Genomic DNA, 24219 nt, shown 5'->3' with positions numbered 1-24219 from the left:
GCATGCACTGAACTTATTCTAACTATGACGCACTGAGCCTAGTCTAACTAGCACGCACTGAACTTATACTAACTATGACGCACTGAGCCTATTCTAACTAGCACGCACTGAACTTATACTAACTATCACGCACTGAGCCTAGTCTAACTAGCACGCACTGAACTTATACTAACTATCACGCACTGAGCCTATTCTAACTAGCACGCACTGAACTTATACTAACTATCACGCACTGAGCCTAGTCTAACTAGCATGCACTGAGCCTATTCTAACTAGCATACACTGAGCTTATACTAACTAGCACACACTGAGCCTATTCTAACTAGCCCGCACTGAGCCTAGTCTAACTATCACGCACTGAGCCTATTCTAACTAGCATACACTGAGCTTATACTAACTAGCACGCACTGAGCCTATTCTAACTAGCGCGCACTGAGCCTATTCTAACTAGCATACACTGAGCTTATACTAACTAGCACGCACTGAGCCTATTCTAACTAGCACGCACTGAGCCTAGTCTAACTATCACGCACTGAGCCTATTCTAACTAGCATACACTGAGCTTATACTAACTAGCACGCACTGAGCCTAATCTAACTAGCACGCTCTGAGCCTAATCTAACTTGCACGCTCTGAGCTTATACTAACTAGCCCGCACTGAGCCGATTCTAACTAGCGCGCACTGAGCCTATTCTAACTAGCATACACTGAGCTTATACTAACTAGCACGCACTGAGCCTAGTCTAACTAGCACGCACTGAACTTATACTAACTATCACGCACTGAGCCTAGTCTAACTAGCACGCACTGAACTTATACTAACTATCACGCACTGAGCCTATTCTAACTAGCACGCACTGAACTTATACTAACTATCACGCACTGAGCCTAGTCTAACTAGCATGCACTGAGCCTATTCTAACTAGCATACACTGAGCTTATACTAACTAGCACACACTGAGCCTAGTCTAACTAGCACGCACTGAGCCTATTCTAACTAGCATGCACTGAACTTATTCTAACTATGACGCACTGAGCCTAGTCTAACTAGCACGCACTGAACTTATACTAACTATCACGCACTGAGCCTATTCTAACTAGCACGCACTGAACTTATACTAACTATCACGCACTGAGCCTAGTCTAACTAGCACGCACTGAACTTATACTAACTATCACGCACTGAGCCTATTCTAACTAGCACGCACTGAACTTATACTAACTATCACGCACTGAGCCTAGTCTAACTAGCATGCACTGAGCCTATTCTAACTAGCATACACTGAGCTTATACTAACTAGCACACACTGAGCCTATTCTAACTAGCCCGCACTGAGCCTAGTCTAACTATCACGCACTGAGCCTATTCTAACTAGCATACACTGAGCTTATACTAACTAGCACGCACTGAGCCTATTCTAACTAGCGCGCACTGAGCCTATTCTAACTAGCATACACTGAGCTTATACTAACTAGCACGCACTGAGCCTATTCTAACTAGCACGCACTGAGCCTAGTCTAACTATCACGCACTGAGCCTATTCTAACTAGCATACACTGAGCTTATACTAACTAGCACGCACTGAGCCTATTCTAACTAGCGCGCACTGAGCCTATTCTAACTAGCCCGCACTGAGCCTAGTCTAACTAGCCCGCACTGAGCCGAGTCTAACTAGCACGCACTGAGCCGAGTCTAACTAGCACGCACTGAGCCTCGACTAACTATCACGCACTGTGCTTATACTAACTAGCACGCACTGAGCCTATTCTAACTAGTACGCACTGAGCTTATACTAACTAGCATGCACTGCGCTTATTCTAACTAGCCTGCACTGAGCCTCGACTAACTATCACGCACTGTCCTTATACTAACTAGCACGCACTGAGCCTATTCTAACTAGCATGCACTGAGCCTAGTCTAACTAGCATGCACTGAGCCTAGTCTAACTAGCACGCAGTGAGCTTATACTAACTAGCACACACTGAGCCTATTCCAACTGGCATGCACTGAGCCTGGTCTAACTAGCATGCACTGAGCCTGGTCTAACTAGCACGCAAGGAGCCTTTTCTAACTAGCACACACTGAGCTCATACTAACTAACACGCACTGAGCTTATACTAACTAGCACACACTGAGCCTAGTCCAACACGCATGCACAGTGCATGTCTAACTAGCAGTCACTGACCCTTGTCTAACGAGCATGCGCTGAGGCTATTCTAACTTGCACGCTCTGAGCCTAGTCTAACCAGCACGCACTGAGCCTATTCTAACTGGCATGCACTGAACCTATTCTAACTAGCATACACTGAGCTTATACTAACTAGCACGCACTGAGCCTATTCTAACTAGCGCGCACTGAGCCTATTCTAACTAGCCCGCACTGAGCCTAGTCTAACTAGCATGCACTGAGCCTATTCTAACTAGCATACACTGAGCTTATACTAACTAGCACGCACTGAGCCTATTCTAACTAGCCCGCACTGAGCCTAGTCTAACTTGCACGCTCTGAGCCTATTCTAACTAGCACGCACTGAGCCTAATCTAACTAGCACGCTCTGAGCCTAATCTAACTTGCACGCTCTGAGCTTATACTAACTAGCCCGCACTGAGCCGATTCTAACTAGCCCGCTCTGAGCCTAATCTAACTAGCCCGCACTGAGCCGATTCTAACTAGCACGCTCTGAGCCTAATCTAACTAGCCCGCACTGAGCCTATTCTAACTTGCACGCTCTGAGCTTATACTAACTAGCCCGCACTGAGCTCATACTAACCAGCACGCTCTGAGCCTAGTCTAACCAGCACGCTCTGAGCCTAGTCTAACCAGCACGCACTGAGCCTAGTCTAACTAGCATGCACTGAGCCTAGTCTAACGAGCACGCACTGAGCCTATCCTAACTAGCACGCACTGAGCCTAGTCTAACTAGCATGCACTGAGCTTATACTAACTAGCACGCACTGAGCCTATTCTAACTAGACCGCACTGAGCCTAGTCTAACTATCATGCACTGAGCCTATTCTAACTAGCATGCACTGAACTTATTCTAACTATCACGCACTGAGCCTAGTCTAACTAGCATGCACTGAGCTTATACTAACTAGCCCGCACTGAGCCTATTCTAACTAGCGCGCACTGAGCCTATTCTAACTAGCCCGCACTGAGCCTAGTCTAACTAGCCCGCACTGAGCCTAGTCTAACTAGCACGCACTGAGCCTAGTCTAACTAGCATGCACTGAGCTTATACTAACTAGCCCGCACTGAGCCTATTCTAACTAGCGCGCACTGAGCCTATTCTAACTAGCCCGCACTGAGCCTAGTCTAACTAGCACACACTGAGCCTAGTCTAACTAGCACACACTGAGCCGATACTAACTAGCATGCACTGAGCTTATACTAACTAGCCCGCACTGAGCCTATTCTAACTAGCCCGCACTGAGCCTATTCTAACCAGCAGGCACTGAGCCTATTCTAACTAGCCCGCACTGAGCCTATTCTAACCAGCAGGCACTGAGCCTAGTCTAACGAGCACGCACTGAGCCTATTCTAACTAGCCCGCACTGAGCCTATTCTAACCAGCAGGCACTGAGCCTAGTCTAACGAGCACGCACTGAGCCTATTCTAACCAGCAGGCACTGAGCCTATTCTAACTAGCCCGCACTGAGCCTATTCTAACCAGCAGGCACTGAGCCTAGTCCAACCAGCAGTCACTGAGCCTATTCCAACTAGCACGCACTGAGCTTCATAGAATCATAGAATCATAGAAGTTTACAACATGGAAACAGGCCCTTCGGCCCAACATGTTCATGTCGCCCAGTTTATACCACTAAGCTAGTCCCAATTTCCTGCACTTGGCCCAGATCCCTCTATACCCATCTTACCCGTGTAACTGTCCAAATGCTTTTTAAAAGACAAAATTGTACCCGCCTCTACTACTGCCTCTGGCAGCTCGTTCCAGACACTCACCACCCTTTGAGTGAAAAAATTGCCCCTCTGGACCCTTTTGTATCTCTCCCCTCTCACCTTAAATCTATGCCCCCTCGTTATAGACTCCCCTACCTTTGGGAAAAGATTTTGACTATCTACCTTATCTATGCCCCTCATTATTTTATAGACTTCTATAAGATCACCCCTAAACCTCCTACTCTCCAGGGAAAAAAGTCACAGTCTATCCAACCTCTCCCTATAAGTCAAACCATCAAGTCCCGGTAGCATCCTAGTAAATCTTTTCTGCACTCTTTCTAGTTTAATAATATCCTTTCTATAATAGGGTGACCAGAACTGTACACAGTATTCCAAGTGTGGCCTTACTAATGTCTTGTACAACTTCAACAAGACATCCCAACTCCTGTATTCAATGTTCTGACCAATGAAACCAAGCATGCCGAATGCCTTCTTCACCATCCTATCCACCTGTGACTCCACTTTCAAGGAGCTATGAACCTGTACTCCTAGATCTCTTTGTTCTATAACTCTCCCCAACGCCCTACCATTAACGGAGTAGGTCCTGGCCCGATTCGATCTACCAAAATGCATCACCTCACATTTATCTAAATTAAACTCCATCTGCCATTCATCGGCCCACTGGCCCAATTTATCAAGATCCCGTTGCAATCCTAGATAACCTTCTTCACTGTCTACAATGCCACCAATCTTGGTGTCATCTGCAAACTTACTAACCATGCCTCCTAAATTCTCATCCAAATCATTAATATAAATAACAAATAACAGCGGATCCAGCACCGATCCCTGAGGCACACCGCTGGTCACAGGCCTCCAGTTTGAAAAACAACCCTCTACAACCACCCTCTGTCTTCTGTCGTCAATCCAATTTTGTATCCAATTGGCTATCTCACCTTGGATCCCTTGAGATTTAACCTTATGTAACAACCTACCATGCGATACCTTGTCAAATGCTTTGCTAAAGTCCATGTAGACCACGTCTACTGCACAGCCCTCACCTATCTTCTTGGTTACCCCTTCAAAAAACTCAATCAAATTCGTGAGACATGATTTTCCTCTCACAAAACCATTTTGACTGTTCCTAATTAGTCCCTGCCTCTCCAAATGCCTGTAGATCCTGTCTCTCAGAATACCCTCTAACAACTTACCCACTACAGATGTCAGGCTCACCGGTCTGTAGTTCCCAGGCTTTTCCCTGCCGCCCTTCTTAAACAAAGGCACAACATTTGCTACCCTCCAATCTTCAGGACCTCACCTGTAGCTGTCGATGATTCAAATATCTCTGCTAGGGGGCCCACAATTTCCTCCCTAACCTCCCATAACGTCCTGGGATACATTTCATCAGGTCCTGGAGATTTATCTACCTTGATGTGCGTTAAGACTTCCAGCACCTCCCTCTCTGTAATATGTACACTCCTCAAGACATCACTATTTATTTCCCCAAGTTCCCTAACATCCATGCCTTTCTCAACCGTAAATACCGATGTGAAATATTCATTTAGGATCTCACCCATCTCTTGTGGTTCCGCACATAGATGACCTTGTTGATCCTTAAGAGGCCCTACTCTCTCCCTAGTTACTCTTTTGCCCTTTATGTACTTGTAGAAGCTCTTTGGATTCTCCTTTGCCTTATCTGCCAAAGCAATCTCATGTCCCCTTTTTGCCCTCCTGATTTCTCTCTTAACTCTACTCCGGCAATCTCTATACTCTTCAAGGGATCCACTTGATCCCAGCTGTCTATGCATGTCATATGCCTCCTTCTTCTTTTTGACTAGGGCCTCAATCTCCCGAGTCATCCAAGGTTCCCTACTTCTACCAGCCTTGTCCTTCACTTTATAAGGAATGTGCTTACCCTGAACCCTGGTTAACACACTTTTGAAAGCCTCCCACTTACCAGACGTCCCTTTGCCTGCCAACAGACTCTCCCAATCAACTTTTGAAAGTTCCTGTCTAATACCATCAAAATTGGCCTTTCCCCAATTTAGAATTTTAACTTTTGGGCCAGACCTATCATTCTCCGTAGCTATCTTAAAACTAATGGAATTATGATCACTGGTCCCAAAGTGATCCCTCACTAACACTTCTGTCACCTGCCCTTCCTTATTTCCCAAGAGGAGGTCAAGTTTTGCCCCCTCTCTAGTCGGGCCATCCACATACTGAATGAGAAATTCCTCCTGAATACACTCAACAAATTTCTCTCCATCCAAGCCCCTAATGCTATGGCTGTCCTAGTCAATGTTGGGAAAGTTAAAGTCCCCTACTATTACCACCCTATTTTTCTTGCAGCTGTCTGTAATCTCCTTACATATTTGCTCCTCAATTTCCCGTTGACTATTTGGGGGTCTGTAGTACAATCCTATCAAAGTGATCTCTCCCTTCTTATTTTTCAGTTCTACCCATATAGACTCCGTGGGCGAACCCACGGATATATCCTCTCTCACTACTGCCGTGATGTTCTCCCTAATCAAGAATGCAACTCCCCCTCCTCTCTTACCTCCTGCTCTATCTTTCCTATAGCATCTGTACCCTGGAACATTGAGCTGCCAGTCCTGCCCCTCCCTTAGCCATGTTTCAGTAATAGCTATAACATCCCAGTCCCATGTACCCATCCATGCCCTGAGTTCATCTGCCTTGCCCATCAGACTTCTTGCATTGAAATAAATGCAGTTTAATCTAGACTTCCCTTGGTCTTTGCCCTGCTTTCTCAGACCATCTGTCCGGTCATGTTTTGTACACTCTCCCTTACTGCCTTTTGTTTCTGTCACCACTTTACTTCCCACTAACTTCCTGCATCGGTTCCCATCCCCCTGCCACTTTAGTTTAAACCCTCCCCAACAGCACTAGCAAACACTCCCCCTAGGACATTGGTTCCAGCCCTGCCCAGATGCAGACCGTCCAATTTGTACTGGTCCCACCTCCCCCAGAACCGGTTCCAATGGCCCAGGAATTTGAATCCCTCCCTCTTGCACCATCTCTCAAGCCACGTATTCATCCTAGCTATCGTGTCATTCCTACCCTGACTAGCCCATGGCACTGGTAGCAATCCTGAGATTACTACCTTTGAGGTCCTACTCTTTAGTTTAACTCCTAACTCCCTAAATTCAGCTTGTAGGACCTCATCCCGTTTTTTACCTATATCGTTGGTACCTATATGCACCACGACAACTGGCTGTTCACCCTCCCCCTCCAGAATGTCCTGCAGCCGCTCCGAGACATCCCTGACCCTTGCACCAGGGAGGCAACATACCATCCTGGAGTCTCGGTTGCGTCCGCAGAAACGCCTGTCTATTCCCCTTACAATCGAGTCCCCTATCACTATAGCTCTGCCACTCTTTTTCCTGCCCTCCTGTGCAGCAGAGCCAGTTCTTCTGCTACCCACTGTTCAGTGGAGGTGACTGAGCCGACTTCTCCCAGAATGCCCATCTGTCTCCTCTGCTAGCACGCACTGAGCCTAGTCTAACTAGCCCGCACTGAGCCTAGTTTAACTAGCATGCACTGAGCTTATACTAACTAGCACGCACTGAGCTTATTCTAACCAGCACGCACTGAGCCTAGTCTAACTAGCACGCACTGAGTCGATTCTAACTCGCACGCACTGAGCTTATTCTAACCAGCACGCACTGAGCCTAGTATAAATGGTCTGCACTGAGCCTATTCTAACTAGCACGCACTGAGCTTATACTAACTAGCACACCCTGAGCCTAGTCTAACTAGCACACACTGAGCTTATACTAACTAGCACGCACTGAGCCTAGTCTAACTCACAGGCATTGAGGTGATACTAACTAGCCCACACTGAGCCTCTACTAACTAGCATGCAATGAGCTTATAATAACTAGCAGGCACTGAGCCTAGTCTAACTAGCATGCAGTAAGCTTATACTAACTAGCACACATTTCTTAAGTTCTTATGTAAGGATGTCAAGGGATATGGAGCAAAGGTGGGTAAATCGAGTTGAGATACATCATAGAATCATTCAGCAGAGAAGGAGGCCATTTGGCCCATCGTGCCTGTGCCGGCTCTTTGAAAGAGCTATCCAATTAGTCCCACTCCCCCTGCCCTTTCCCCAGAGCCCTGTCAATTTTTCCTTTTTAAGTACATATCCAATTGCCTTTTGAACATCTGAACATAAGAAATAGGAGCAGGAGAAGGCCATACGGCCCCTCGAGCCTGCTCCGCCATTCAATATGATCACAGCTCATCTTCGACCTCAACTCCACTTTCCCGCCTGATCCCCATATCCATTCATTTCCTTCGAGTCCAAAAATCTATCTATCTCAGTCTTGAATGTACTCAACGACTCGGCATCCACAGCCCTCTGAGGTAGAGAATTCCAAAGATTCATAACCCTCTGCGGGAAGAAATTTTTACTCATCTCAGTCTTAAATGGCCGACCCCTTATCCTGAGACTATGCCCCCTAGTTCTAGTCCCTCCAGCCAGGAAAAACAGCCTCTCAGCATCTACCCTGTCAAGCCCTCTCAGAATCTTATATGTTTCAATGAGATCACCTCTCATTCTTCTAAACTCCAGAGAGTATAAGCCCACTCTACTCAACCTCTCCTCAAAGGACAACCCTCTCAATGCAGGAATCAATCTAGTTAACCTTCGTTGCACTGCCTCTAAGGCAAATATATCCTTCCTTAGGTAAGGAGAAAGTTATGATTGAATCTGCTTCCACCACTTTTCAGGCAGCACATTCCAGATCATAACAAGTTGCTGCGTAAAAAAAATGTTTCTTCATCTCCCCTCTGGTTCTTTTGCCAATCACCTGAAATCTGTGTCCTCTGGTTACCGACCCTTTTGCCACTGGAAACAGTTTCTCCATATTTACTCTGTCAAAAACCCTCATAATTTTGAACCTCTCTTTTAAACCTTCTCTGCTCTAAGGAGAACAACCCCAGTTTCTCCAGTCTCTCCACATAACTGAAGTCCCTCATCCCCGGAATCATTCTAGTAAATCTCCTCTGCACCCTCTCCAAGGCCTTCACATCTTTCCTAAAGTGCAGTGCCCAGAACTGGACATAATACTCCAGTTGGGGCCTGACCAATGTTTTATAAAGATTTACCATAACTTCCTTGCTTCCCAGCCATGATCTAATTGAATGACGAAACAGGCTTGAGATGTTGTACAGTCCATACCTATTCCTGTGTTCCAAAACCACATTTCACACCGAGGCATCCCATACATCACCAACAGCAGTGTGTGATGTTGTGCGGTTCATCCGCTTCTCGCTCGCCCGCTTCTCGCTCGCCCGCTTCTCGCTCGCCCGCTTCTCGCTCACCGGCTTCTCGCTCGCCCGCTTCTCGCTCGCCCGCTTCTCGCTCGCCGGCTTCTCGCTCGCCCGCTTCTCGCTCACCGGCTTCTCGCTCGCCCGCTTCTCGCTCACCGGCTTCTCGCTCGCCCTTTTCTCGCTCGCCTGCTTCTCGCTCGCCGGCTTCTCGCTCGCCCTTTTCTCGCTCACCGGCTTCTCGCTCGCCTGCTTCTCGCTCGCCTGCTTCTCGCTCGCCCTTTTCTCGCTCGCCCACTTCTCGCTCGCCTGCTTCTCGCTCGCCCTTTTCTCGCTCGCCCGCTTCTCGCTCGCCCGCTTCTCGCTCACCGGCTTCTCGCTCACCAGCTTCTCGCTCACCAGCTTCTCGCTCACCGGCTTCTCACTCGCCCGCTTCTCGCTCATCGGCTTCTCGCTCACCGGCTTCTCGCTCGCCCTTTTCTCGCTCGCCCGCTTCTCGCTCGCCTGCTTCTCGCTCGCCCTTTTCTCGCTCGCCCGCTTCTCGCTCGCCCGCTTCTCGCTCGCCGGCTTCTCGCTCGCCCTTTTCTCGCTCGCCCGCTTCTCGCTCGCCTGCTTCTCGCTCGCCCTTTTCTCGCTCGCCCGCTTCTCGCTCGCCCGCTTCTCGCTCGCCCGCTTCTCGCTCGCCCTTTTCTCGCTCGCCCGCTTCTCGCTCGCCTGCTTCTCGCTCGCCCTTTTCTCGCTCGCCCACTTCTCGCTCGCCTGCTTCTCGCTCGCCCTTTTCTCGCTCGCCCGCTTCTCGCTCGCCTGCTTCTCGCTCGCCCGCTTCTCGCTCACCGGCTTCTCGCTCGCCCGCTTCTCGCTCACCGGCTTCTCGCTCGCCCTTTTCTCGCTCGCCCGCTTCTCGCTCACCGGCTTCTCGCTCACCAGCTTCTCGCTCACCGGCTTCTCGCTCACCGGCTTCTCGCTCGCCCTTTTCTCGCTCGCCCGCTTCTCGCTCGCCTGCTTCTCGCTCGCCCTTTTCTCGCTCGCCCGCTTCTCGCTCGCCCGCTTCTCGCTCGCCTGCTTCTCGCTCGCCGGCTTCTCGCTCGCCGGCTTCTCGCTCGCCCTTTTCTCGCTCGCCCGCTTCTCGCTCGCCTGCTTCTCGCTCGCCCTTTTCTCGCTCGCCCGCTTCTCGCTCGCCCGCTTCTCGCTCACCGGCTTCTCGCTCGCCCGCTTCTCGCTCGCCCGCTTCTCGCTCGCCGGCTTCTCGCTCGCCCTTTTCTCGCTCGCCTGCTTCTCGCTCGCCCGCTTCTCGCTCGCCCGCTTCTCGCTCACCGGCTTCTCGCTCGCCCGCTTCTCGCTCGCCCGCTTCTCGCTCACCGGCTTCTCGCTCACCAGCTTCTCGCTCACCAGCTTCTCGCTCACCGGCTTCTCACTCGCCCGCTTCTCGCTCACCGGCTTCTCGCTTACCGGCTTCTCGCTCGTCCGCTTCTCGCTCACCCGCTTCTCGCTCGCCCTTTTCTCACTCACCTGCTTCTCACTCACCGGCTTCTCGCTCACCGGCTTCTCGCTCGCCCGCTTCTCGCTCGCCCTTTTCTCACTCACCGGCTTCTCGCTCACCGGCTTCTCGCTCGCCCGCTTCTCGCTCGCCCGCTTCTCGCTCGCCCGCTTCTTGCTCGCCCTTTTCTCGCTGGCCCTTTTCTCGCTCACCGGCTTCTCGCTCGCCCGCTTCTCGCTCGCCCTTTTCTCACTCACCGGCTTCTCGCTCACCGGCTTCTCGCTCGTCCGCTTCTCGCTCGCCCGCTTCTCACTCGCCCGCTTCTCGCTCGCCCTTTTCTCACTCACCGGCTTCTCGCTCACCGGCTTCTCGCTCGCCCGCTTCTCGCTCGCCCGCTTCTCACTCGCCCGCTTCTCACTCGCCCGCTTCTCACTCGCCCGCTTCTCACTCGCCCTTTTCTCACTCACCGGCTTCTCGCTCAACGGCTTCTCGCTCGTCCGCTTCTCGCTCACCCGCTTCTCGCTCGCCCGCTTCTCACTCACCCGCCCCGTGCTTCTGTTTCTTTTCTTTTTCAGGATTGTGAAGGATTACCAGTACAGTCGATGCAGGTATTGCCCGCAGCAGTCCAGTATCACTACTGTCGTCAAGTCTTACAGATGGGATGTTAGATATGCCCCAGGGCTGAGCGACATTATCTGGTAGGAATCAAATTCCAAATGGTGAGCAGCTCTCGGCTGGTATGAAATCCATGTTATCTGTACTGAGGTGACCAGCAGTGCCAAGCTGCTTAATGGGCTGCACTAGCCCTTAGCCTTGGTCCTGCTCCTGGTACTACATCCCCGGCAGCAGGATTGTACCTCCACACGATCAGGGCTGGCGTCTGGGGGGAACAGATCGGAGCATCGAGCCCCCGTCTGTCTAGGAGCCCCGAGCCCCGTCTGTCTGGGAGCCCCGAGCCCTGTCTGACTGTAGATAGTAAACAGCGTGGATAGGAGCAGAAAGTTACAAAGGGACATTGATAGATTCAGTGAGTGGGCAAAACTGTGGCAGTATAGGTACAGTAGCATAGTAGTTATGTTACTGGACTAGTAATCCAGAGACCTGGACTAATATTCCGGAGTCATGAGTTCAAATCCCGCCACGGGAGCTGGGGAATTTAAATTCAATTAATTAAATAAAATCTAGAATTAAAATACTAGTATCAGTAATGATGGCCATGAAACGACCGGATTGTCGTAAAAACCCATCTGGTTCACTAATGTCCTTCAGGGAAGGAAACCTGCCGTCCTTACCCGGTCTGGCCCATATGTGATTCCAGACCCACAGCAATGTGGTTGATTCTTAATTGCCCTCTGAAATGGCCTAGCAAGACACTCAGTTGTAAAATCTCGCTAAAAAAAGTCACAATAAGAATAAAACCAGACGGACCACCCGGCATCGGACCACTAGGCACCGGACACGACAAAGGCAAACCAAGCCCAGTCGACCCTGCAAAGTCCTCCTCACTAACATCTGGGGACTTGTGCCAAAATTGGGAGAGCTGTCCCACAGACGAGTCAAGCAACAGCCTGACATTGCCATACTCAGAATCATACCTTTCAGCCAACGTCCCAGACTCTTCCATCACCATCCCTGGGTATGTCCTGTCCCACTGGCAGGACAGACCCACCAGAGGTGGCGGTACAGTGATATACAGTCAGGAGGGAGTGGCCCGGGGAGTCCTCAACATTGACTCTGGACCCTCAGGTCAAACATGGGCAAGGAAACCTCCTGCTGATTACCACCTACCGCCCTCCCTCGGCTGATGAATCAGTCCTCCTCCATGTTGAACACCACTTGGAGGAAGCACTGAGGGTAGCAAGGGCACAGAATGTACTCTGGGTGGGGGACTTCAGTGTCCATCACCAAGAGTGGCTCGGTAGCACCACCACTGACTGAGCTGGCCGAGTCCTGAAGGAAATAGCTGCCAGACTGGGCCTGCGGCAGGTGGTGAGCGAACCAACATGAGGGAAAAACTTACTTGACCTCGTCCTCACCAATCTACCTGTCGCAAATGCATCTGTCCATGACAGTTTTGGTAGGAGTGACCACCGCACAGTCCTCGTGGAGACGAAGTCTCGTCTTCGCACTGAGGACACCATCCAACGTGTTATGTGGCACTACCACCGTGCTAACTGGGATAAATTCAGAACAGATCTAGCAGCTCAAAACTGGGCATCCATGAGGCGCTGTGGGCCATCAGCAACAGCAGAATTGTATTCCAGCACAATCTGTAACCTCATGGCCCGGCATATTCCTCACTCTACCATTACCAACAAGCCAGGGGATCAACCCTGGTTCAATGAGGAGTGTAGAAGAGCATGCCAGGAGCAGCACCAGGTGTACCTAAAAATGAGGTGCCACCCTGGTGAAGCTACAACTCAGGACTACATGCATGCTAAACAGCGGAAGCAACATGCTATAGACAGAGCTAAGCGAATCCACAACCAACGGATCAGATCAAAGCTCTGCAGTCCTGCCACATCCAGTTGTGAATGGTGGTGGACAATTAATCAACTAACGGGAGGAGGATGCTCTGTAAACATCCCCATCCTCAACGATGGCAGAGTCCAGCACGTGAGTACAAAAGACAAGGCTGAAGCGTTTGCAACCATCTTCAGCCAGAAGTGCCGAGTGGATGATCCATCTCGGCCTCCTCCCGATATCCCCACCACCACAGAAGCCAGTCTTCAGCCAATTCGATTCACTCCACGTGATATCAAGAAACGGCTGAGTGCACTGGATTCAGCAAAGGCGATGGGCACCGACCACATACCGGCTGTAGTGCTGAAGACTTGTGCTCCAGAACTAGCTGCGCCTCTAGCCAAGCTGTTCCAGTACAGCTACAACACTGGCATCTACCCGACAATGTGGAAAATTGCCCAGGTATGTCCTGTCAACAAAAAGCCGGACAAATCCAATCCGGCCAATTCCCGCCCCATCAGTCTACTCTCAATCATCAGCAAAGTGATGGAAGGTGTCATTGACAGTGCTATCAAGCAGCACTTACTCACCAATAACCTGCTCACCGATGCTCAGTTTGGGTTCCGCCAGGACCACTCAGCTCCAGACCTCATTACAGCCTTGATCCAAACATGGACAAAAGAGCTGAATTCCAGAGGTGAGGTGAGAGTGACTGCCCTTGACATCAAGGCAGCATTTGACCGAGTGTGGCACCAAGGAGCCCGAGTAAAATTGAAATCAATGGGAATCAGGGGGAAAACTCTCCAGTGGCTGGAGTCACATCTAGCACAAAGGAAGATGGTAGTGGCTGTTGGAGGCCAATCATCTCAGCCCCAGGACACTGCTGCAGCAGTTCCTCAAGGCAGTGTCCTAGGCCCAACCATCTTCAGCTGCTTCATCAATGACCTTCCATCCATCATAAGGTCAGAAATGGGGATGTTCGCTGATGATTGCACAGTGTTCAGTTCCATTCGCAACCTCTCAGATAATGAAGCAGTCTGAGCCCGCATGCAGCAAGACCTAGACAACATCCAGGCTTGGGCTCATAAGTGGCAAGTAACATTCGCACCAGACAAGTGCCAGACAATGACCATCTCCAACAAGAGAGAGTCTAACCACCTCCCCTTGACATTCAACGGCATTACCATCACCAAATCCCCCACCATCAACATCCTGGGGGTCACCATTGAGCAGAAACTTAACTGGACCAACCATATAAATGCTGTGGCTACAAAAGCAGGTCAGAGGCTGGGTATTCTGTGGCAAGTGACTCACCTCCTGACTCCCCAAAGCCTTTCCATCATCTACGAGGCACAAGTCAGGAGTGTGATGGAATACTCTCCACTTGCCTGGATGAGTGCAGCTCCAACAACACTCAAGAAGCTCAACAACATCCAGGACAAAGCAGCCCGCTTGATTGGCACCCCATCCACCACCCTAAACATTCACTCCCTTCACTACCGGCGCACAGTGGCTGCAGTGTGCACCATCCACAGGATGCACTGCAGCAACTCGCCAAGGCTTCTTCGATAGCATCTCCCAAACCCACGACCTCTACCACCTAGAAGGACAAGAGCAGCAGGCACATGGGAACAACACCACCTTCACGTTCCCCTCCAAGTCACACACCATCCCGACTTGGAAATATATCGCCGTTCCTTCATCGTCGCTGGGTCAAAATCCTGGAACTCCCTTCCTAACAGCATTGTGGGAGAACCGTCACCACACGGACTGCAGCGGTTCAAGAAGGCGGCTCACCACCACCTTCTCGAGGGCAATTAGGGATGGGCAATAAATGCCGGCCTCGCCAGCGACGCCCACATCCCATGAACGAATAAAAAAAAAGATGGAGTTCAGTGTGGGAAAGTGTGAGGTCATCTTCTTTGGGCCTAAGAAAGATAGAAAATGGCAAGAAGCTCGGAGCTGTGGATGAGCAGAGAGATTTCGGGTTCCAAGTACAGAAATCACTAAAAGTTAGTGGACAGGTACAAAAAATAATTTAAAAGATTAATGGAATGTTGGCCTTTATCTCGAGGGGGCTGGAATATAAAGGGGAGGCAGTGATGTTCCAGCTGTACAGAGCTCGGGTTAAACCCCATCTGGAGACTGGGTTCAGCTCTGGGCACCGCACCTCAGGAAGGATAGATTGGCCTCGGAGGGGGTGCAGCGCAGATTCACCAGAATGATAGCGGGGATTAAAGGGTTAAATTATGAGGACAGGTTGCAGAGACTAGGCTTGTATTCTCTTGAATATAGAAGATTAAGGGGTGATCTAATTGAGGTGTTTAAGATGATTAAAGGATTTGATAGGGTAGATAGAGAGAAACTATTTCCTCTGGTGGTGGGGGGAGTCCAGAACAAGGGGGCAGAACCTTAAAATTAGATCTAGGCCGTTCAGGGGTGATGTGAGGAAGCATTTCTTCACACAAAGGGTAGTGGAAATCTGGAACTCTCTCCCCCAAAAAGCTGTTGAGGCTGGGGGTCAATTGAAAAATTCAAAACTGAGATTGGTAGATTTTTGTTAGTTAAGGGTATTAAGGGTCACAGATCCAAGACGGGTAAATGGAGTTAAGATACAGATCAGCCATGATCTAATTGAATGGCGGAACAAGCTCGAGGGGCTGAATGGCCTCCTCCTGTTCCTACGTTCCTATGTCACTTTGTGTCCAGGTAACTGGGACAGCCCCCATCCGACCCTGGCCTCTGCATGGCCCTGATTAATGTTATACCGTACCGAGCTTTTGTATGAGGTCCAGCTCTCGCTTGAAGCGAATCAACGTCCACCACCGAGCCAGCAGCCTGATCCACAGGTCCACTATTCTCTGGGAAAAGAAGAACCTCCGAACATCTAACCTCGTTCAGCCTTTACATAACTTGAAATTGTGACCCCTGGTCCTTCCTAACCCATTTAGTTGAAACAATTAGTCTGTACAAACACAATCAGTCCCTTCATCGTCTTATAAACCTCGATCAAATCACCCCATCGTCTACACTTCTCTAAAGTGTTGAGTCCCAGCACTTTTGGCCGATCTTGATAATTAATATGCTTTAAGCTGGGAATTAGTCCAGTGGCCCTCCTCTGCACCCTTTCCAAAGCCTCAATATCACCCACCATATGAGGACACCATTCTAACCAGGGTCTTGTACAAAGACAAAATGTTGTGCTTTGACTTATAGAGAATTGTCCTGTAAATACACCCTTCCCTTTAGTCATAGAGTCATAGAGTTATACAGCACGGATAGAGGCCCTTCGGCCCATCGTGTCCGCGCCGGCCATCAGCCCTGTCTACTCTAATCCCATATTCCAGTATTTGGTCCGTAGCCTTGTATGCTATGGCATTTCAAGTGCTCATCCAAATGCTTCTTGAATGTTGTGAGGGTTCCTGCCTCCACAACCCTTTCAGGCAGTGAGTTCCAGACTCCAACCACCCTCTGGGTGAAAAAGTTCTTTCTCAAATCCCCTCTAAACCTCCCGCCTTTTACCTTGAATCTATGTCCCCTTGTTATAGTACCCTCAACGAAGGGAAAAAGCTCCTTAGTATCCATCCTATCTGTGCCCCTCATAATTTTGTACACCTCAATCATGTCCCCCCTCAGCCTCCTCTGCTCCAAGGAAAACAAACCCAATCTTCCCAGTCTCTCTTCATAGCTGAAGCGCTCCAGCCCTGGTAACATCCTGGTGAATCTCCTCTGCACCCTCTCCAAAGCGATCACATCCTTCCTGTAGTGTGGCGACCAGAACTGCACACAGTACTCCAGCTGTGGCCTAACCAGTGTTTTATACAGCTCCATCATAACCTCCTTGCTCTTATATTCTATGCCTCGGCTAATAAAGGCAAGTATCCCATATGCCTTCTTTACCACCTTATCTACCTGTTCCGCCGCCTTCAGGGATCTGTGAACTTGCACACCAAGATCCCTCTGACCCTCTGTCTTGCCTAGGGTCCTCCCATTCATTGTGTATTCCCTTGCCTTGTTAGTCCCTCCAAAGTGCATCACCTCGCACTTTTCCGGGTTAAATTCCATTTGCCACTGTTCCGCCCATCTGACCAACCCATCTATATCGTCCTGCAGACTGAGGCTATCCTCCTCGCTATTTACCACCCTACCAATCTTTGTATCATCAGCGAACTTACTGATCATACCTTTTACATTCATATCCAAGTCATTAATGTAGACCACAAACAGCAAGGGACCCAGCACCGATCCCTGTGGTACCCCACTGGCCACAGGCTTCCAGTCACAAAAACAACCTTCGACCATCACCCTCTGCGTTCTGCCACTAAGCCAGTTTTGTATCCAAAGTGCCAAGGCACCCTGGATTCCATGGGCTCGTACCTTCTTGACCAGTCTCCTGTGGGGGACTTTATCGAAGGCCTTACTGAAATCCATGTATACCACATCCACTGCGTTACCCTCATCCACACGCCTAGTCACCCCCTCAAAAAATTCAATCAAATTAGTCAGACATGATCTTCCCTTGACAAAGCCATGTTGACTATCCCTGATTAATCCTTGCTTCTCCAAGTGGAGACTAATTTTGTCCTTCAGAATTTTTTCCAATAATTTTCCTACCACTGATGTTAGGCTCACTGGCCTGTAGTTCCCCGGTTTTTCCCTACTCCCCTTCTTGAATAATGGTACTACATTAGCGGTTCTCCAGTCCTCTGGCACATCCCCTGTGGCCAGAGAGGTTCTGAATATATGTGTCAGAGCCCCCGCAATCTCCTCCTTTGCCTCACACAGTAGCCTGGGATACATTTCGTCCGGGCCTGGGGATTTATCCATTTTTAGGCCTGCTAAAACCGCCAATACCTCCTCCCGCTCGATGTTAATATGTTCGAGTATATCACAGTCCCCCTGCCGTATTTCTATGTCTACATCGTCCTTCTCCATAGTGAAAACAGATGCAAAAAATTCATTTAGAACCCCTCCTACATCTTCCGGCTCCACACACAGATTGCCATTTTTGTCCCTAATGGGCCCTATTTTTTCCCTCGTCATCCTCTTACCCTTAATATACTTATAAAACATCTTAGGATTTTCCTTTATTTTGCTCGCCAGTGTTATTTCATGGCCCCTCCTTGATCTCCTAATTTCTTTTTTAAGTATCCCCCTGCACTTTTTGTACTCCTCTAGGGCTTCCTCCGTCTTTAGCCTTTTGTATCTGCCAAAAGCCCTCCTTTTTTTCCTAATCCATTCTCGTATATCCCCTGACATCCAAGGTTCCCTGGAGTTCTTGGAACCACCCTTGACCTTTACGGGAACATGTTGCCATTGTATGGTCTCAATCTCCCTTCTGAAAGACTCCCATTGCTCCGATGCGGATTTTCCTACAAGCAGTTGATCCCAGTCCATTTTGGCCAGATCCTGCCTTATCCTATTAAAATCGGCCTTCCCCCAATTTAGAACCTTTATTTCCGGCCCCTCCCTGTCCTTTTCCATGACCACCTTAAATCTCACCGAATTATGGTCACTGTCACCAAAGTGCTCACCTACTAGCACTTCTTCCACTTGGCCGGCCACATTCCCTAGAATTAGGTCCAGTACCGCCCCCTCTCTTGTAGGACTTTCTACATGCTGGCTCAAAAAGCTCTCCTGGATGCACGTTAAGAATTTTGTGCCCTCTAAGCCTTTTACACTCTGAGTATCCCAGTTAATATTGGGGAAGTTGAAATCCCCCACGATTATTACCCTATTATTTGCACAATTTTCTGAGATTTGCCTACATATCTGTTCCTCGATCTCCCCCTGACTGTTTGGGGGCCTATAGTACACTCCCATCAAAGTGCTTGCCCCCTTTTTGTTTTTAAGCTCCACCCATATGGCCTCATTAGAGGAACCTGCTAATATATCATCCCTCCTTATAGTCTCCAGGTATTAAAGATTGGGACAGGGGTGGGGGACAGAGGCGGGACCGGGGTGGGGATTTGGGGGTGAGGGCGGGTGGGAAGGGACCGGGGGGAGTGGGGGTGGGTTATGGCTATGTGATGAAACGTCCAGGAATGCACCCGACCAGAGTTGCTGACCCCAGTTGCCTCTCAGCTGTATGTATATTTAGCAACAGACCTGCCCACGTGTATAACACTACACTTTCCAAAATTAAACATCATTTGCAAAGCACAGGCCTATTCCCCCAACACACAGCGATCTGTCTGCAGTAGATGGGCATCATCTACAGTCCTAACTCACTCACATAACTTGGTGTCGTCCAAACTTGTGACTCATTCTCCCAACACCTACATCGAGGCCATTAATGAAAATAGGAAACAGCAATGGTCCTAACCATTGTATCACATAATAAACTCGTTAGCAAAATTAAAGCCCATGGGATTAAAGGGGCAGGGGCAGTGTGGATACAAAATTGGCTAGGGACAGAAAGCAGAGAGTAGTGGTGAACGGTTGTTTTTCAGACTGGAGGGAAGTATACAGTGGTGTTCCCCAGGGGTCAGTATTAGGACCACTGCTGTTTTTGATATATATTAATGACCTGGACTTGGGTATAGAGGGTATAATTTCAAAGTTTGCAGATGACACGAAACTCGGAAATGTAGTAAACAATGTGGAGGATAGTAACAGACTTCAGGAGGGCACAGACAGACTGGTGAAATGCGCAAACACATGGCAGATGAAATTTAAGGCAAAGAAGTGTAAAGTGATGCATTTTGGTAGGAAGAATGAGGAGGGTAATATAAACTAAATGGTACAATTCTAAAGGGAGTGCAGGAACAGAGAGATCTGGGGGTGGATGTACACAAATCTTTGAGGGTGACAGGACAAGTTGGCCCCAGCTGGAGTATTGTGTCCAATTCTGGGCACCACACTTTAGGAAAGATGTCAAGGCCTTGGAGAGGGTGCAGAGGAGATTTACTAGAATGGTACCAGGGATGAGGGACTTCAGTATATGGAGAGACTGGAGAAGCTGGGGTTGTTCCCCTTAGAGCAGAGAAGGTTAAGTGGAGATTTGATAGAGGTGTTCAAAATCATGAGGGGTTTTGATAGAGTAAATAAGGAGAAACTGTTTCCAGTGGCAGAAGGGTCGGTAACCAGAGGACACGGATTTAAGGTGATTGGGGGCGGGGGGGAGATGAGGAAACATTTATTTACTTAGTGAGTTGTGATGATCTGGAATGCGCTGCCTGAAAGGGCGGTGGAAGCAGATTCAATTGTAACTTTTAAAAGGGAATTGGATAAATACTTGGAGGGAAAAAATTTACAGGGCTGTAGGGAAAGGGCAAGGGAATGGGACTATTTGGATAGCTCTTTCAAAGAGCCGACACAGGCATGATGGGCTGAAAGGCCTCCTTCTGTGCTGTAACATACTATGATACTAACACTGATCCCTGAACGACAGCTTTGGTATAACTAATTTGGTAGGGAGATGGCCACCAGTATGTCCTATTAGAAATAAGAAACAAGGTGCACAAAGGATTGGGAGAGACTGATAGCTCTAGAGTAAGAAATAGTACAGTATTAGGTGGGATCAGACTAAGAGAGAATACGAGAAGGTCTAAGACAGGTTTGCAGTGCATGTGTGTAAACGCACAAAGTGTGGTAAACAAGGTTGGTGAGCTGCAGGCGCAAATAGCCACATGGGAATACGATGTTGTGGCAATAACGGAGACCTGGCTCAAGAAAGGGCAGGATTGGAGACTAAATATTCCTGGATATAAGGTGTTCAGGAAAGATAGGGAAGGAAAGGAGGAGGGGTGGCAGTATTGATTAAAGAGAATATTGCAGTGCTGGAGAGAGAGGATGTCCTGGAGGGGTCAAGGACAGAATCTATTTGGTTAGAGTTAAGAAACAATAGAGGTGCCATTACACTACTGGGTACATTCTATAGACCACCAACTAGTGGGAAGGAGATAGAATCATAGAATCATAGAAGTTACAACATGGAAACAGGCCCTTCGGCCCAACATGTCCATGTCGCCCAGTTTATACCACTAAGCTAGTCCCAATTGCCTGCACTTGGCCCATATCCCTCTATACCCATCTTACCCGTGTAACTGTCCAAATGCTTTTTAAAAGACAAAATTGTACCCGCCTCTACTACTGCCTCTGGCAGCTCGTTCCAGACACTCACCACCCTTTGAGTGAAAAAATTGCCCCTCTGGACCCTTTTGTATCTCTCCCCTCTCACCTTAAATCTATGTCCCCTCGTTATAGACTCCCCTACCTTTGGGAAAAGATTTTGACTATCTACCTTATCTATGCCCCTCATTATTTTATAGACTTCTATAAGATCACCCCTTAACCTCCTACTCTCCAGGGAAAAAAGTCCCAGTCTATCTAACCTCTCCCTATATGTCAAACCATCAAGTCCCGGTAGCATCCTAGTAAATCTTTTCTGCACTCTTTCCAGTTTAATAATATCCTTTCTATAATAGGGTGACCAGGAGCAAATTTGCAGGGAAATTACAGAGAGGTGCAAGAACCATAGAGTAGTGATAACGGGGGACTTCAACTATCCTAATATAGACTGGGATAGTAATAATAATAAGGGGCAAAGAGGGGGAGGAATTTTTGAAGTGTGTTCAGGAGAACTTTCTTCACCAGTACGTTTCCAGCCCAACAAGGAAGGAGGCATTGCTGGATCTTGTTCTGAGGAATGAGACGGGCCAAATGGAGCAGGTGACAGTGGGAGAACATTTAGGGAACAGTGATCATAGTATCATCAGGTTTAGATTAGTTATGGAAAAGGACAAAGAGCAATCTAGAGTAAAAATATTTAATTGGAGGAGGGCCAATTTCAGTGGGTTGAGAACGGATCTGGCCCGGGTAAATTGGAATCAAAGATTGGCAGGCAAAACAGTAATTGAACAATGGGCGGTCTTTAAAGAGAACATAAGAAATAGGAGCAGGAGTAGGCCATCCGGCCCCTCGAGCCTGATCCGCCATTCAACAAGATCATGGCTGATCTTCTATCTCAACTCCATTTTCCTGCACTATCCCCAGATCCCTTGATGCTTTTAATATCTAGAAATCTATCGATCTCTGTTTTGAATGTACTCAATGACTGAGCCTCCACAGCCCTCTGGGGTAGAGAATTCCAAAGATTCACCACCCTCTGAGTGAAGAAATTTCTCCTCATCTCAGTCCTAAATGGCCTACCCTTTATTCTGAGACTATGACCCTGGTTCTAGATTCCTCAGCCAGGGGAAACATCCTCCCTGCATCTACCCTGTCGAGCCCTGTAAGAATTTTGTACGTTCCAATGAGATCACCTCTCATTCTTCTAAACTCTAGTGAATACAGGCCTAGTCTACTCAATCTCTCCTCATACGACAATCCCGCCATCCCAGGAATCAGTCTGGTGAACCTTTGTTGCACTCCCTCTATGGCAAGTATATCCTTTCTTAGGTAAGGAGACCAAAATTGTGCACAATACTCCAGGTGCAGTCTCACCTATATAATTGCAGAAAGACATCTTTACTCCTGTAAGAACATAAGAACATAAGAACATAAGAAATTGGAGCAGGAGTAGGCCAATCGGCCCCTCGAGCCTGCTCCGCCATTCAATAAGATCATGGCTGATCTGATCCCAACCACAAATCTAAAGAACACAAGAAGTCGGAGCAGGACCCGGCCACATAGCCCCTGGGCCCTCTCCGCCACCCACAGGGCATTGACCGATCCGAACTCAGCTTCATGTCCAATTTCCTGCCCGCTCCCCATAACCCCTAATTCCCTTTACTTCTAGGAAACTGTCTATTTCTGTTTTAAATTTATCTAATGATGTAGCTTCCACAGCTTCCTGGGGCAGCAAATTCCACAGACCGGCCACCCTCTGAGTGAAGAAGTTTCTCCTCATCTCAGTTTTGAAAGAGCAGCCCCTTATTCTAAGATTATGCCCCCTAGTTCTAGTTTCACCCATCTTTGGGAACATCCTTACTGCATCCACCCGATCAAGACCCTTCACAATCTTATATGTTTCAATAAGATCGCCTCTCATTCTTCTGAACTCCAATGAGTAGAGTCCCAATCTACTCAACCTCTCCTCATATGTCCGCCCCCTCATCCCCGGGATTAACCGAGTGAACCTTCTTTGTACTGCCTCGAGAGCAAGTATGTCTTTTCTTAAGTATGGAGACCAAAACTGTATGCAGTATTCCAGGTGCGGTCTCACCAATACCTTATATAACTGCAGCAATACCTCCTTGTATTTATATTCTATCCCCCTAGCAATAAAAGCCAACATTCCGTTGGCTTTCTTGATCACCTGCTGCACCTGCATACTAACCTTTTGATTTTCTTGCACTAGGACCCCCAGATCCCTTTGTACTGCAGTACTTTCCAGTCTCTCGCCATTAAGAAAATAACTTGCTCTCTGATTTTTCCTGCCAAAGTGCATAACCTCACATTTTCCAATATTATATTGCATCTGCCAAATCTCCGCCCACTCACCCAGCCTGTCTATATCCCCTTGCAGGTTTTTTATGTCCTCCTCACTCTCTACTTTCCCTCCCATCTTTGTATCATCTGCAAATTTTGATATGTTGCACTCGGTCCCCTCCTCCAAATCGTTAATATAGATTGTAAAGAGTTGGGGACCCAGCACCGACCCCTGTGGAACACCACTGGTTACTGGTTGCCAGTCCGAAAATGAACCATTTATCCCAACTCTCTGCTTCCTGTTTGATAACCAATCCTCCACCCATGCCAGAATATTACCCCCAATCCCGTGATTTTTTATCTTAAGTAATAATCTTTTATGTGGCACCTTGTCGAATGCCTTCTGGAAGTCTAAATACACTACGTCCACTGGTTCCCCTTTATCCACCCTATACGTTATATCCTCGAAGAACTCAAGCAAATTTGTCAGACATGACTTCCCCTTCATAAAGCCATGCTGACTTTGTCCTATTAAATTATGCTTATCTAAATGTTCCGTTACTGTCTCCTTAATAATAGACTCCAAAATTTTACCCACCACAGATGTTAAGCTAACTGGCCTATAATTTCCAGCCTTCTGCCTACTACCCTTTTTAAATAACGGTGTTACATTAGCAGTTTTCCAATCTGCCGGGACCTCTCCTGAGTCCAGGGAAT

General features: G+C 48.5%; 1 protein-coding gene across 3 annotated transcripts in view; it reads left to right on the top strand.

Annotated features, from left to right (window-relative positions):
• tmem63c (transmembrane protein 63C) overlaps nucleotides 1-24219 on the top strand; it is a 413010-nt gene that overhangs the window by 340509 nt on the left and 48282 nt on the right. For 2 of the 3 annotated variants that reach the window (XM_067992151.1, XM_067992152.1), the window contains exon 13: nucleotides 11241-11363. The exons of the other annotated variant lie outside the window; for it this stretch is intronic. In XM_067992151.1, coding sequence (XP_067848252.1) covers nucleotides 11241-11363 — 123 coding nt within the window. The remainder of the gene's footprint in view (nucleotides 1-11240; nucleotides 11364-24219) is intronic. 3 annotated transcript variants of the gene reach the window in all.

The sequence above is a fragment of the Heptranchias perlo genome, chromosome 10 (assembly GCF_035084215.1).
Source record: "Heptranchias perlo isolate sHepPer1 chromosome 10, sHepPer1.hap1, whole genome shotgun sequence".
Taxonomy (NCBI): domain Eukaryota; kingdom Metazoa; phylum Chordata; class Chondrichthyes; order Hexanchiformes; family Hexanchidae; genus Heptranchias; species Heptranchias perlo.
The sequence above is the reverse complement of the archived record's forward strand: the minus strand, read 5'-3'. Positions and strand labels throughout refer to the sequence as shown.